The sequence below is a fragment of the Cyanistes caeruleus genome, chromosome 5 (assembly GCF_971803275.1).
Source record: "Cyanistes caeruleus chromosome 5, bCyaCae1.hap1.1, whole genome shotgun sequence".
Classification (NCBI taxonomy): Eukaryota; Metazoa; Chordata; class Aves; order Passeriformes; family Paridae; genus Cyanistes; species Cyanistes caeruleus.
Window position 1 is genome coordinate 32,760,744 of NC_141705.1, and position 13,835 is coordinate 32,774,578.

At 37.6% G+C, this 13,835-nt stretch overlaps 1 protein-coding gene and 1 long non-coding RNA gene across 51 annotated transcripts in view; one reads left to right on the forward strand and one right to left on the reverse strand.

Annotated features, from left to right (window-relative positions):
• The window catches only part of LOC147653029 (uncharacterized), a 69,026-nt gene extending 62,824 nt beyond the window's left edge, over positions 1-6,202 (forward strand). Inside the window, exon 4 of the long non-coding RNA XR_015287019.1 lies at positions 6,123-6,202. This is a non-coding gene — a long non-coding RNA (uncharacterized LOC147653029). The remainder of the gene's footprint in view (positions 1-6,122) is intronic.
• The window catches only part of TENM3 (teneurin transmembrane protein 3), an 843,796-nt gene that overhangs the window by 56,897 nt on the left and 773,064 nt on the right, over positions 1-13,835 (reverse strand). For 32 of the 50 annotated variants that reach the window (XM_086889918.1, XM_086889906.1, XM_086889899.1 and 29 more), the window contains one exon: positions 7,063-7,209. In XM_086889918.1, the coding sequence (XP_086746044.1) occupies positions 7,063-7,209 (147 nt within the window). Of the gene's footprint in view, positions 1-7,062; positions 7,210-8,109; positions 8,131-9,638; positions 9,666-13,835 lie in introns of all 50 variants that reach the window. The other 18 variants (XM_086889896.1, XM_086889892.1, XM_086889913.1 and 15 more) reach the window with 2 other exon arrangements.

Below are 13,835 nucleotides of genomic sequence, written 5' to 3' on the forward strand. Positions count from 1 at the left end.
TTCTGCTGTTTTCCTCAAGTTTTTTTAGCAATATCTATACTGTAAGTACCTTTAAATATTTGACAACATGTATCAAGGTGGATTGCTTTATACCTTAGCAGAAAGATTTTGTTGCTAAAGGCAAGGCAATTTCCACAAGTTTTTTACATGAAAATGTATGAGAGAACAAAATTTGTATTTAACATTTAGATTTTATTCTGAATAAACTGATGGGAAATGCTGGCCAGTATAAACAAGATTTAAGCACATGGGTACTTTCATGCTTATGTGCTGAAATATTCCCATATGTGGAACATTAGATCTGCCACATCACTGGAAATCTAATTTGATGAAAGATTAAAATCAAGATCAAGTTGATAACTACTAATTTGCTGTAAGTAAAGTCATAAGGAAAATGAGCCTGGAAATGTCAGCTACAGAAAATTTCTAGATTAATGTGATCTGGTATCACAGAGCTGATAATTGTTTCCCCAAAAGAACAGCAAGACTGAAATAGCTCAAACATTTTATTATTCCATTTAGATTAGAGAGGGAGCTTGCTGCACTGAACTGAAAAATACACCAATGCAGCATTCAGAGGAAACCCATAACTGCTTGTCTCACAAAAGAATCTGCCTTTAGAGTAAAACTTCTTTCTGAAGGGAAAAATATCATCCATTCTTGTTCAATCATATGTTAAAAGAATGTAAGTAAACAGAGATCTTCTAAAGGTATTCTTCTAAGTATTGCTAAGCTACATAGATCAGTTAGAGGACTGGCAAAATAGTAAAGGAGTGGGATTTCTGTTCTTTCTCACATCTAAAATTCTTATTTTACTTGTCTGACTTTGAAATCAGTTCAGGGAAAATGAAAGGGCTGAAAAAAGCATCATTAAGTATATTAGAGTTTAAACTTTTTTAAGAGACAAAAGAACCCATTGATTTTTCCTGGGATGAGGATATGCCAGAGGGTCACATTGCCATTCAGATAGATACTGACAGGCTGGAAAAATGGGCTGACAGGAACCATGTGAAGTTTCTACAATAGGAAGTGCAAAAGTGCAAAAACCTGGGGAGGAACAACCTCCTGCACAGTAACATAGCTTTGTGGAGAAGACCTTGGGAGTCCTGATGGACACAAAATTAACATAAGCCAGCAACACGCCCTTGCAGCAAAGAAGGTGCCAACACCTTTCTGAGATGCACTAGGAGTGTACAGCTCTGTGTGCAGGCTGGGCTTTCTGGTAGAAGAGGCATGGACATCCTAGAGGAAGGTCAGTGAAGACTGTTAAGGGCTTGACGCATCTCTCCTACATGGAAAGGCTTGAGAGAGTTGAGCCTGGAGAAGAGAAAGCTCAGGGGGGATCTCATAATTATGTACAGATACCTGATGGGAGGGTGTAAAAAAGTCACCTTCCAGTGGTGCCCAGCAAGAGGAACGAGGAAATGACCACAGACTGAAACACAGGAAATTTGGTCTAAACAGCAGAAAAACTTTTTTTTTTTTCTACTGTGAAAGTAGCTGGATGCTGCAACAAGTTGCTCAGGGAAGTTGTGAAGTCTTCATCCTTGGATTCAAAACCCAACTGGGTACATACCTGAGCAACCTGTTCTAGTTAATCTGGCTTTGAGAAGGGGTGGGACTGGATGGTTTCCAGAAGCCTTTCTAGTCTCTGACTAGATTTTCTAGTCTCATTCTTGTAAAATATGAAACCCTTTCCTAGCTGAAGTACTTGTTGATTTTTACTCCAGAAGTCTGGATTAGTGTCAAAGCTGGGGGTACTGATGGTTAAGAGAGTATTTTTTGGGTATTATTTACTTGAATGGTCCCCCATGCAATATCTGGTGCAGTTGCCAAAGAAATGCTCAAATTTCTCCATTCATCTTTGTTAGTTTATAAAAAGCAAATGTACATCTGGAGTATAGTCTGCAGGTCATAAAACTGCATGAAATTGACACCTTCTGAACTAATCAGCTGGAAATGCATTTTTACAAGCCTCTCCACTAACATCAATCAGAGAAAGAATCTCATTTTCACCAGCCAAGATACAGGGATATGCTGTTTGTTATTTTCCTGTGGAGTTTATCAGCAACTTGCCCAGGCGAGTGACGGATGGTTATGAATCTGGCTCCTTATAACTTGAGAAAACATTTTTCATTCTCCCTCTGTACTTATGTGGCTAGACCTATCTAGTACCACTAAGTCAAGTACTCTATTGCACTGTGTGAAGCAGAGTAAAATTTTCCTTCAGAAATGGCTCTGTAAAATTATTGGTGAATTTTGTTTAGCCTGAAAAATATGAGACTTAGGTTCAACAGTGCCTTGTCAGTTATATCACTCAAATGTGACAGTGAAATTATAAAGAAAATAGAAACTCCTACAGGCAGCTGGGCAGCCATTATCAGTCTCAGAAGGCTATTTATATTTTCCTGTTCTAGATGTAAGTGGTTCTATATACAAAAGATGTTATAACCACTTTATTGTTTTCTTCCTCAAAAGCTAAAGCCTAGCTGTAAAAATCTTGACTAATGTTACTTTTCCCTTTGTTGCAAAATGTAATGAATTACATTGGAGCATGGACTGTAGATGAAATTGCTTATTTGGAGAGATTCATAAAACCATCAAAACTCTGCTCTTGTGAGACCCCATCTGCAGTTCTGTGTCCCGCTCTGGGGCCCCCAGTGCAAGAAGGACACAGACCTGTTAAGGTGAGTGCAGAGGAGGCCAGGAAGATGACTGGGGGCTGGAGCACCTTTCTATGATGATAGGCTGAGCAACTTGGGGTTGTTCAGCCTGAAGAACAGAAAGATCCAAGGACACCTTGTACATACTCCAAGTACCAGAAGAGGGCCTGCAAGACCTGGAGAGGGATTTTGGACAAGGGCAGATGGTGATGGGACAAGGATGAATGGCTTTACACTGAAAGAGGGCAGGTTTAAATTAGATATAAGGAAGAAATTATTTACTGTGAGGGAGGTGAGGCACTGGAACAGGTTGCCCAGACAAGCTGTGAATTCGCCATCCTTGGGAATATTTAACACCAGGTTGGATGGTGTCTTGAGCAAACTGGTGTAGTGGAAAGCGTCCCTGTTCATGGTAGGGGAATTGGAACTAGATGATCTTTAAGGTCACTTTCAACCCAACACAAGCTTTCTCCTCTCCAGTCTCTCTTTATGTGATTAAATAAGAGGAGCCAAGACAGAGGATCCTTGCAATGCATGTCTTAAAAATAAGATGTATCAGTAGGACTGTTTGCTTTTGAATGAAAAAAAAACTACTGGAAGGAAGAAAAATGAAGGGACAAAGTAAGTCCTGGGCAAAAGATCTGCCAGTGTCAAGGGGAGATGGTACCCAAGGACCTACATAAATTCCATCCTTGGTAAATAAGTTGATTATATATTTAGGAAACAAAAACCTCCATAAAGTGAAATTCAGTGCCTACACAGGAAGAATATAGTTTTGGAACTATGATGCTCGCCATTCCACCAGGGCAATTTTGGTGACTGGCAAACTAAGGCCAGAGACAGGAAAGGAAAGCAAACTGTATAAACAAATCTCAGTTATCCTTACATACCTCAATTTTATAAAAGGTTATAATGAATGCTTCATTCATCAAAATGACTGCTTGTGGGAACAGCTGGTCAGAAAAGCCAGAAAACCACAAACAGCCCTTGATTTATTCCTAAACAGTGTGCAAGGGCCTTGCTCAATGTTACTATTACAGTAACTCTACAAGCATACCTGTAGTATACTGAAATTCAGCTTTACTGTTGAGTGAAGAAGCCTAAAATATGAAAATGTGGGGCTCCAAATGAGTTCTCACTCTAGAAAGAAATATTGGAGCCACTGTGGATAAGTCCCATGATATATGAACTCAGCATTCACCAGCTACCATAGATGCAATCAAAAAGCTGAAGAATAATGGGAAGTGTCAGAACACAAGCCAGAGAACATAAGCATGCCACTGTATCACTCCTAGTTCAAGTAGATATCCCCGAGATTTCCTTAGCTTGGATTATCTCTGCACTTAGCAACTCTTCTGATATTCAAAACATTCTGTGGCAATAATTCCTCATTTTAATTAGCAGCCTGTTAGCATATGAAAGAAAATGCAAGTTCACATCTACCCTATTATAATGTTTTGCTAAGCAACTGCTATTAGCCACTATAATAGAAGAGGTTTAAGCAATCTTCAGGCTGAATTTGTACTATCCTGTGAGGTTTGCCAGGAACAGGCTGTCCTAGACTACGTAAGTAATTAAAAAAATACAGTAAGACTATGTATATTTTGCTTTATTACAGTATTTGTTTTCATTTCAGCAAAGAAAGAATATTAATGATCCCTTAAATTTTACTTGTGGAAACCTGTAACTATGCTAAATAATTGGATAGGACCTAAGACCCATCTAAACTAAGAGTAAACAGCAACTCCGCCTGTTTCTTATTCTTCCTACAGTGATAACAAAGCATGGCCCACTTTGTTCAAGTCTAATAGTGGCACCTCTTTTCCCCAAGAAGTTAGGCTTATTCCACCCACAGACAGCTCTGACTTCCCTCTCCTCACAATTTCATTAGGAGTTTAATTCAGTCTAAGATTTGCTTGATGCACACACTTTCCTTGTGGGCTGCTAAAATGTAAAGAAAAATCCAGTCAAGCACAGGGGAAAATAAAGAGTCAGTCTTAACAAGAATGGAAATTATTTCCAAGACTCTGAAAAATCTGTATTAAAAGGAAGGTAAGTATTACACATCATATGTCAATAATACCTAGAAGAGAAAATACTAAGGTATGCTTTGATGCCATTATGATTTCCTATGGAGAATTATTGCCATTGGGATCCTTAGGATGCTCATGTTCACAGAATTTGAATAATCAGTCCCAGAAAGAGCTAAGAATCAAAGGAACAGCTGACACTTTTTTAACAAACTGTGCTCATACTAATATATAAAATATATTCTACCCAGTGTAACCACAGCCTATCAAACAGGCAACAACTAAGATAACTTTAATTATATAACCACTGAGACTAGTGAGATGTAGATCACACTACCCACAGTCATACTATAAATTCATCACAAGTGCTCAGATAACCTAATCTCCCACGACAAACAAATACAGCAGAAGAGTACTTGCGCCAGAAGAATGCTTGTACACCCTGTAGCTGTCTGAAATTTTAATGGCTTGTGTGGAGATTACTGCGTTGATAGAAGGAAAGGAAAGTAATACTTCTTCTCTTTTCTGGTAGCTTAAAAAGGAGACTTTCTTTCACTAGTTTTGTTAGGTATAATTCAATTTTTAATTTATTTGTTAAAATTTGTTAAATTTTAACCCTTCTCCTCAGCCACAATGACTGAAGTGAATATGCACTGTACTGAAGCATATAAATTAAAATAAGAGAAATGCCATTGACAAACAGCATTATACAGAACAATCACAGCAAAACAAGTGCTTGGCCAACCCCTTCCTCATGCATAGTTCTACAATGATGTCCATAAAGGCAATATGAAAAAAGGAAATGAGAGAAAAAAATCAACAAAATATCAGCATTGTCTATTTTTCCCCAAAATCATTCTTTCTTCTTAAAGTCACCCTGTTAGATTGTTCTGCTCCAATTCCTTGTTCCTTTTCTCCACAAGAAGCTATTATTGTTTTCAGTCTGAAGGAGAAACTTCTTTTATCTTGTTCCATTTACATGCACTCCCGTTCACCTTCTTCTTCTTCCTCCTACCACTCCATTACCTGGTCCTGACTGTTGCTGTCATATGTCACATCTTATATGATCTTTAACATTTATTTAATCTGTTTAGTCTACTACTGGGCTTGTAATGTATATTTTCCCCCTGCATAATCTATTTTTTTTTCTTCAAGTTGTTCATCCTTCCACCTAGTTTCTCCTCCTCCACTCTTTGTCTCTCTTCATGTTTGCAGGTTTCTCTTTTTCCCTTGTCTTGTAATTCCTTGGCCCACCTGAACTTAATTCCCCAAACAAGCACATCTCTGCTGGAACCTGGGTTAGACTGTTTAGGCCCCTAAGTATGGAAAACTGCCTCAAAATATATAATATGTAATGGAGAAGGATGACAAGCCAAATGATGCATACATCATTGGATCACAGTTTTAATGGTGTTATTTTTTTTCTCAGGAAATAAACGCTGCTGTTATTTATGGTTTGTGATGCCTAAGATCCCAGCTGCAGTAGGGATATGACAGCAAAGAGTCAACCAGCAATTGCAGAGGCATACACATTCTAAAACAGAAAGACAAAGTCCCAGATGGCTTTATCATCATCCAGAGGCCCTAATGAAGTTTTTTATCTTTTCTCTGAATCTGAAGGTGTTAAACAAAAAGAATTGATGAGAGAAGGGGAAGAAAGACAGACAATAAAAGCATTATGCTGATCTAATATTGGACTGCATTCACATTTACTCTTGTCTTTGTGGTTTTTTTTTAATATGACTCTGGAATCAGGCTAAGTTACAGTCCCTCTAGCTTCCCTAGACTACAACAATAATCACAGATTGATTCCTTAGGTTAGCAGTCTTGCCTGCATCTCGCTGCAGATTACCTGTCACCTGAATGACAGACTGTGGAAAAGTAACAAAAAAAAAAGCATCCTGTCAGTTATGTGAGCATTCACAGGCTATAGAGACATAAGATCTCTGCAGGCTGGGTAACCAATTGTTTCCAGCAATTGCATCATAGTACAAAACGTGAACTCCCAGTTCAGCCTTGGGACAATTTCCTTGTGAGGTCACCAAAATTTTGAACTCCTTCTTTTTTTCCCCTCTACAACTGTTCACTGAGTTGAAACTACATTTTATTCCAGTATAAAAGAACACTGCAAGAAAACTAAGGTTTTCTTATCTTTTTCTAAGTACACATCTCACCTGTCACACGCAGCTTGTAAGGCTTTGCTGATATGCTGTAAAGAAGCACCAAAGACCATGGCATATTCTTACAGACATAAGCACGAGTCAAATGTGTGTATGGTTCTCATGGGCAGTATTTAATCACCTGATGGAAAAATCTCCATTCCTCAGCATGTTCTCCCCAGAGTTAAAGATCCAGTTGGTGTCTCTTACCTCCTTCATTGTCCTTACTGTCAGTGCAGAGAGTTTCCATGGCTACGTCACAACCTGCTCCCCTCCATCCTGGCTGGCAGACACAGTGCCAGCCATTTTGGTCCAGTGTGCATCTCCCATTGCTGTTGCACAAACCAGGGCAGCCCTCTGTCGAAACAGACAAAGAAAAAGCACAAGTGATTTAAATATTGTAATAATATAAAAAGAAAAGAAAATACAAACAAGGGACACTTACTGGGAACAGGCCTTAAGAACAGCACAAATACTGTAATTGCACATGGAGTGGAACAGCAACATTACCTGGGGAACGTAATTCTTAACAAAGTGGCATCTTTGATTGGCCTGACACTTGAGACACCACTTACCTGTACAGGCAGGAAATAAATGCACCAATCCTCTAAATACCTGCAGGCCAGACAAAATTAAGTTTGGTTTTTTAATTTTTTTTTCAAAGTAACAAGAGATGAGTGCATAGTGCAAACACAGCTGTGTAAAATGATACATTTTTCTGTGCTCATTATTTGCTCTATGCAGTATTGATTAATTACTGGCACAAATGATTAAACTCCCTGTTACTACGAACAAATCCCTCCAAATTCTTAGGCAGGAAAATGGGTATGATTTTAGGAAAGTAATAAAAGAGAAGGTTAACTTTATCTGGTCTCAGAGTTGCCGTGTATTCATGTGAAATTACAGTGCGTTAAATAATTGCACAAAGTATAGGCCAGTTTTAATGACTATACTTTATGCCAAAAATACATTCCTTTTCACAGAATAAGCAAAGCCCAGGAATAGTGAAGCAGCTTAGCATCTATTCTAACAAACATTAGGATTCAGGCTGCATACGGATGGGACAGGACCAACAGGATTTCCAACTTAATGTAATAGCTGTGCGTATTTGATTACTTAGGACGGACGAAATGAAATACCATAAGGACCACAATAAACATTGATAGACTGAACAAAAACACGGTAGTGACGTGCTTCAAGACAGATAGCAGAAAGTGATTTTTTGTGACAATCTCCCTAAGGCTTTTGTGCTGTTACCTTTATATCCTATCTTGTCTGCTTTTATGGCCAAGGAGGGAAAATTTGGGAAACAATTAACATAATTTAATATATCCAAAATCGATAATTGTTTTCAGTCTAACATTGCATTAAAAAACACAGTTTCTGTCACTTCCTAGTGATGAAATCTGGCATGCAGCCAACATGATCTGTATGAGGATGACAACGCTATAAATATGTAGATTTCAGTGCTCCTTATCTATGACTATGATAAGACACTGACAGAAGCAAGTACAGATATGGCACTAACTATCTTATGAGAAGGTGGCTACAAATCAGATATTTCTGGACACAACAATTTTCTGTAAACTTTCATCCAAAACCCCTAAGTAACAGGGTAAACCATTACTTTTTAGGACACCTGTCTTTGTCAACTAACCTACTGATCCATTTTGGTTAAGCTTAGAGTGGTTTTTCAGAAGTAAGTTGCTTTTTTCTTCTAAAGAATTTTGAATGTACTGACTGTTTTCATGCTTGTAGCTCCAAATTACAAACATTGAGAAAGGAGCTATAAAGGGTGCTTAACTCTTGTCAAATCACTTTTAGAAGGCAGAGAATCAGGAAAACATCTTGTGAGGAAGGATGGGAATGCTACAGTTACGGATGCTGTGCCATCATGCCAGGCTGAAAAAAAAATTAGTCTTCCTACTTTTATTCTTTCAGACTGCAGCTGCTAGTAATATCTGTTAATGTACTGAGATCTATTATTTTCTTAATATTTTTCTATTCAACTTATGGAAGACTTACATATATAATCGCAATACTGACATAGCAATTTAGGAGTCAACTGGGTACACTCAAGACTTATTGTGTGAAAGCCTGGATATTGCCATCAATATTGCCATATTCTAATGAAAAAACACAAGGAATAGAGGAAGATACTCAGGGAAAGAGGGGTAGGAATATTTTAAACATTTTTCTAAATCAATTTTTCACCATAACTGAAGATACAAGAATCTTTGCTGTTTCATGTTAGGCTTTTGCATCCTTGAACCTCATAATTCAGAATGTTGCATAGACTATAAAAGATTTTTCTAGACTCATACAAGATACAAGTCATAATTTCCTACAGATTTTCTACATTCAGATAATCAAAAGCTTAAAAGTCTTGGGAATTCTATTGATGTGTCAGAATATAAACACACTCAAGATGATCACTTTGCTTTGCTTCCTTAATATTGAGGGTTTTGTAGGTAGAGGTCCAATGACAAAACTAACAAAAAAAAGTTCCAAACAGCAAATGAATATTATCTTCAGTTATTGGTTAAGATTAAATCTAATACATGTATACAGTTTGTACATAAATGTATAATTACTGATAAAGTGTTACCATATAACAGAAGCAAAATTTTGAGATGAGTTGAAAGCCATATGAGTTATATATAAACCATGGAATGCATGTAAGAGAAGATTCTTCTGCCCAGACTAGTATGTTTTTAACTATATATTAATATAAAAAAAACCAAACCATGTAGATAAAGGCATGTCAAAGAGCAAATATACAGTACCTTTCACTATCTTATCCAAATAGTGAGCTTGAGAATTAAAAAGAAAAAAAAAACAGACAGACATTTCAGAAGTGTCACATGAAACAAGAATTGTTCAGAATTCACATGCAAATCAAGCAGGTGCACCTAACATGAGAGGTCTTACATTACAAAATGAAAATGTATTTCAAGGCTTTTAAAAATGCAAGAAATTCTCTTTTCAGCAAACATCGTCATGAATCAATGAAACTGTTTTAGAAAGTAGGCCTCCAAAAGCAAAAGGGAAGCTACATTTCTGAGACTACATTTTCTTCTGACTTCTCTTCACATGCTTTGATTTTTTATATAACAAAAATACAATCAAAGCTAGTTAAAAAATTCAATTTTCAGCACAATGTAAGAGCAATTCCTTAGCTTATGAGCTTCAAAACACTAACCATGTGGGAAGATTTTTGATTTGCAGGTCACTCATGACTGACAGCATAACCAGCACACTATCTTAATTCTCAACGGATTAACAGGATTTTTTTTCCTGCTTCAATTCAGTCACATTTACTTTTCTGAGCACACAAACAAAGTATGTAAAATAAGCTGTATTGTAAATATAGGGTGGAAGAGGGCATAGTGGGGTTAGTAGCATGATGATCCATTTCGTTTTGAAAAGCAGGTGAAAATTAAACTTAGGCTTTAGATGCATAAAAATAAATAGCATGGTATATACAAGAATAGGAAAACTTCTTTTGTAAGTTATGACACTTAAGATTTCACAAAAGACTTGAGGAGGCAGATGGATGAACGACATACAGAGCATAAGATGGATTTCAAGCAGCAGGGCCTACTTTTAATACATGAGACACAGCACAGATGGGCAACATATTCCCTCCTTCCTTCCAGGAAACAGCAACTGCAGTTGTGTGAAAGGGGTTAATGTCATGTAGCAAAGCCACCAGGTCCATTGTAGGTTACCAAGGCCAGCCACCTACGCCCAAGAAGATGGAAGGCTACGGACCACTGCAGCGGGGACACACCTAGCAGAGCCAGAAATACTGGATTCAATCCCCTGGTTTTGCTGGGGACAATGTCTCTCAACTCAGCCCTCATGGCCTCTCTTTCTTTTAAAATCTGACTTTCCTAAATCTCTGATGGATGACAGCCCCTGTCTGGCAAGTTCTCTGCCATTGCTAGGATCCCTTTGGATGGGCAACAAAGGCCTTTCCAGCTACAGCCTTTCCTCCAGTTTGGATGAACAGAAAAAAGCTACTCTGGATTCCAAGGAGGGATGTGATATATATCAGGAGGCACAGTCACTGCTAGAACTAAGAGGAGGAAATTTTCTAGTTCCTTTTTCTTGAAGAAAGTGTCAGGTGTCCACTACACAGCTCTTTTTTCTTTTTCCCTTATAATGGTATGGTTAATGCAAGACAAAGTAAGATGAAAACATCAATTACAGAACATTTAGCACAGCAGCAACAAACTAGGTAGCTCTTCACATTAAGCACAAACAAAAAGAAAAATGATACAGCTACATTTCAGGGTGGATCAAATTCTTCTCTTACTCATCCAGTATCGTTCCCCTTGCTCCTATACAGCTTTAAACACAGTGTAGTATGTGCAGAGTAAAAATCAGGCTTTATTTCATAAAATGAAAGTAATCAGGTCTGTCTGGGGAACTCATCTGTCCACCAGTAAAACATTAAATGCTCTATCCTCTACAAGTGTATGGATAGGTAACAGAACATTAAAACAACCTCCTAGGCAAGTGAAAACAGTCTCTGCTATCCCAAGCCCCCCCTACTATTTATCTTCAGAATCCAATCCTCATTTAAAAAATGCAAACAAACAAACAACAACAACAAAAACCTCCTAAACACAAGAGAGATTAAGAAAATGCTGTTTTAAGATTTTTTTTTATCCAGCAGTCTTATAAGAAGTCAGCTCCAAACCACAGAACTGTACTGCTCAGAAAACAAGTTCTACCTTCCAGCATCCTTTTACTCACGGTCAGTTGACGTTAAGGACAATGTTAGAAACTCTTTTGGTTAATATGCAGCATTGTAGAAAAACCATAAAGCAGAAAATTAAAGACAAAAAATTGTATAACTTTGCAGTGAAGTTCAACTAGCCATGCTGTCTTCCTTATCTTCCTGGCACCGCAACTGAAAGAGGAATGAACCTGTGTGGAAATACAAAATACAAGCCCTTCCCCACCTCTGTATATAGAATTCCAGGTGTGATTTGGAGCACTTCAGTAGGATGGAGCATCTCAGCAGCTGCTCCTTGGCAAGATATTTACAGATCTGGCACATAAAGGTTATCTTATGTCCTTAAAAAGTCTAATTACAGACCAGACAATATACCTACAAGAGTTTTCTTGCAGAGTTTAAGACTGTGCCATTTAAAATCTTGCTATTATCTCCAGAAGCCGAAGGACTTCATACAACTCCAAGTGGAAAAAAGAAAAACAAAAATGAAGGTATAAGCTTTGCACATTTTCTAGGCTACTCAAAGCCCAAGAAGATCCAAGTTGCATTCAAAATTCATACAAAACAGAATAGAAATTATGCCATCATGCCATCGTGTGTGGGTATTCATATAAATATGTGACAGATAAATGATTTTACAAAGAAATGGTAACAGTCAGGCAAATTCACATTTAACAAAGCATATTTCTTCACTAGTTAGAACCCTGACTTTTTATGAAAATGTATTTAATGCCTCCCATTAATTTCCTATCAGAGAGATATAAGTCAGTATCTTCCTTATTCATATACTACTTCCTCCAGGTATGACAGAATAGCCTAAGAATAAAAGTACATATTAAATCCATTTATTCCAATCAGCTCCTGTTTAAATCAGCATGAGTCATATACCCATTGATTTGATGTTCCTTAATTGGTACTTATAACAGCGCTTTATTCTGATTATTCTGTCATGTGGGATTACAATGGTGACATGGTTCTAAATGCTGTATAGCAAATTTATATCTCTATTAGTTTAAATCATTATCTTCCATCAGACATCTTTGCCCATCATAATCTTTGTAATCTGTACACTAGACTGTAACATGCCCCATGTTTTTGTAATGTATATGTAGGCCTGTTACAGTATCAACTCAATAGCTCAAGAGTCATGAATTACTTTGGCGTAAGAGCAGATTTAACCTCACAGCACCACCAGACATGAAGCAAAACCACAAATTAACATGACAAAAGCCATACTGACTAGGTCAGCCTAAATAAAAATACTTGTTTTTTGCTTAAAGTTTTTTTGGTTTTACTTTTGACACCTTGAAAGTATGAGTCAAACCCTTGCCTCCTCTCCACTAATACAATCAGCTTTCTCCCTTCCTTACTGCATTACAGCCTCTTCCTCTAAAAGAAAACAGAAGGAGAAAATAAAAAGAGAAAAGAGAACCAAAGTGGGGAAGAAAAGAAAGGAGAGATGATGAAGAAATTAACTTTAGTATTGGCAACAATGAAGAATGCTGTTTGCTCCTCTCGGAACAAGCTCTGCTTTGCTTCCTCTCCTCATCTCCCACAGCTCCTTATTGCAGTTCCCATTCCCTGGTGAACGACTGCCTAAGTATCTCTGCTGCTCTCACAAACTTCATGCTCTCAGATACAAATCCTCTACAGGAACATGTGAACCAGATACCTTGCATCAGTCACGTTTACACTCTACATAAGCTTGCACCAGGTATCATACAGGGAGCCAGCAGGTTTTTCTTGGAATAAAAACTGACCGTAAGTAAACTATGCTATGTTGTTACCATATTGTTTCCCTTAAGCTTTCCACATATTTATCTGCTTGTTTAGTGATAGAAAGTTTTAATATCATCACTTCTTTTCATTAATTTTTAGTATTTGTATAAAAGTTTGTTTACAACCCATATGCCAAAAACACCTGAACACATTAGAAGAATACCATGACAGTGGCCATGTCAAGCATCCAAAATTTAGGCAATGATGGGTTTATGGCTACCTGTGCAAGTTTTATACACTTCTTCCCTTGTGAATGTGCAGAGCTCACAGTCCTCATTCAGCACTCATTCTCTCACAAACAACAAGCAGCTGATGCCCTAGTAGCAGGCACACTATGCTAACCTAAACAAAGAAGCAACAGTTCTCTTTCAGACTTTCACCTTCCTCCGTAAGTCACAATTATTTAGCACACTATCTTCATACTACTAGGATGAAGAGAATACATTCTTACCTCATT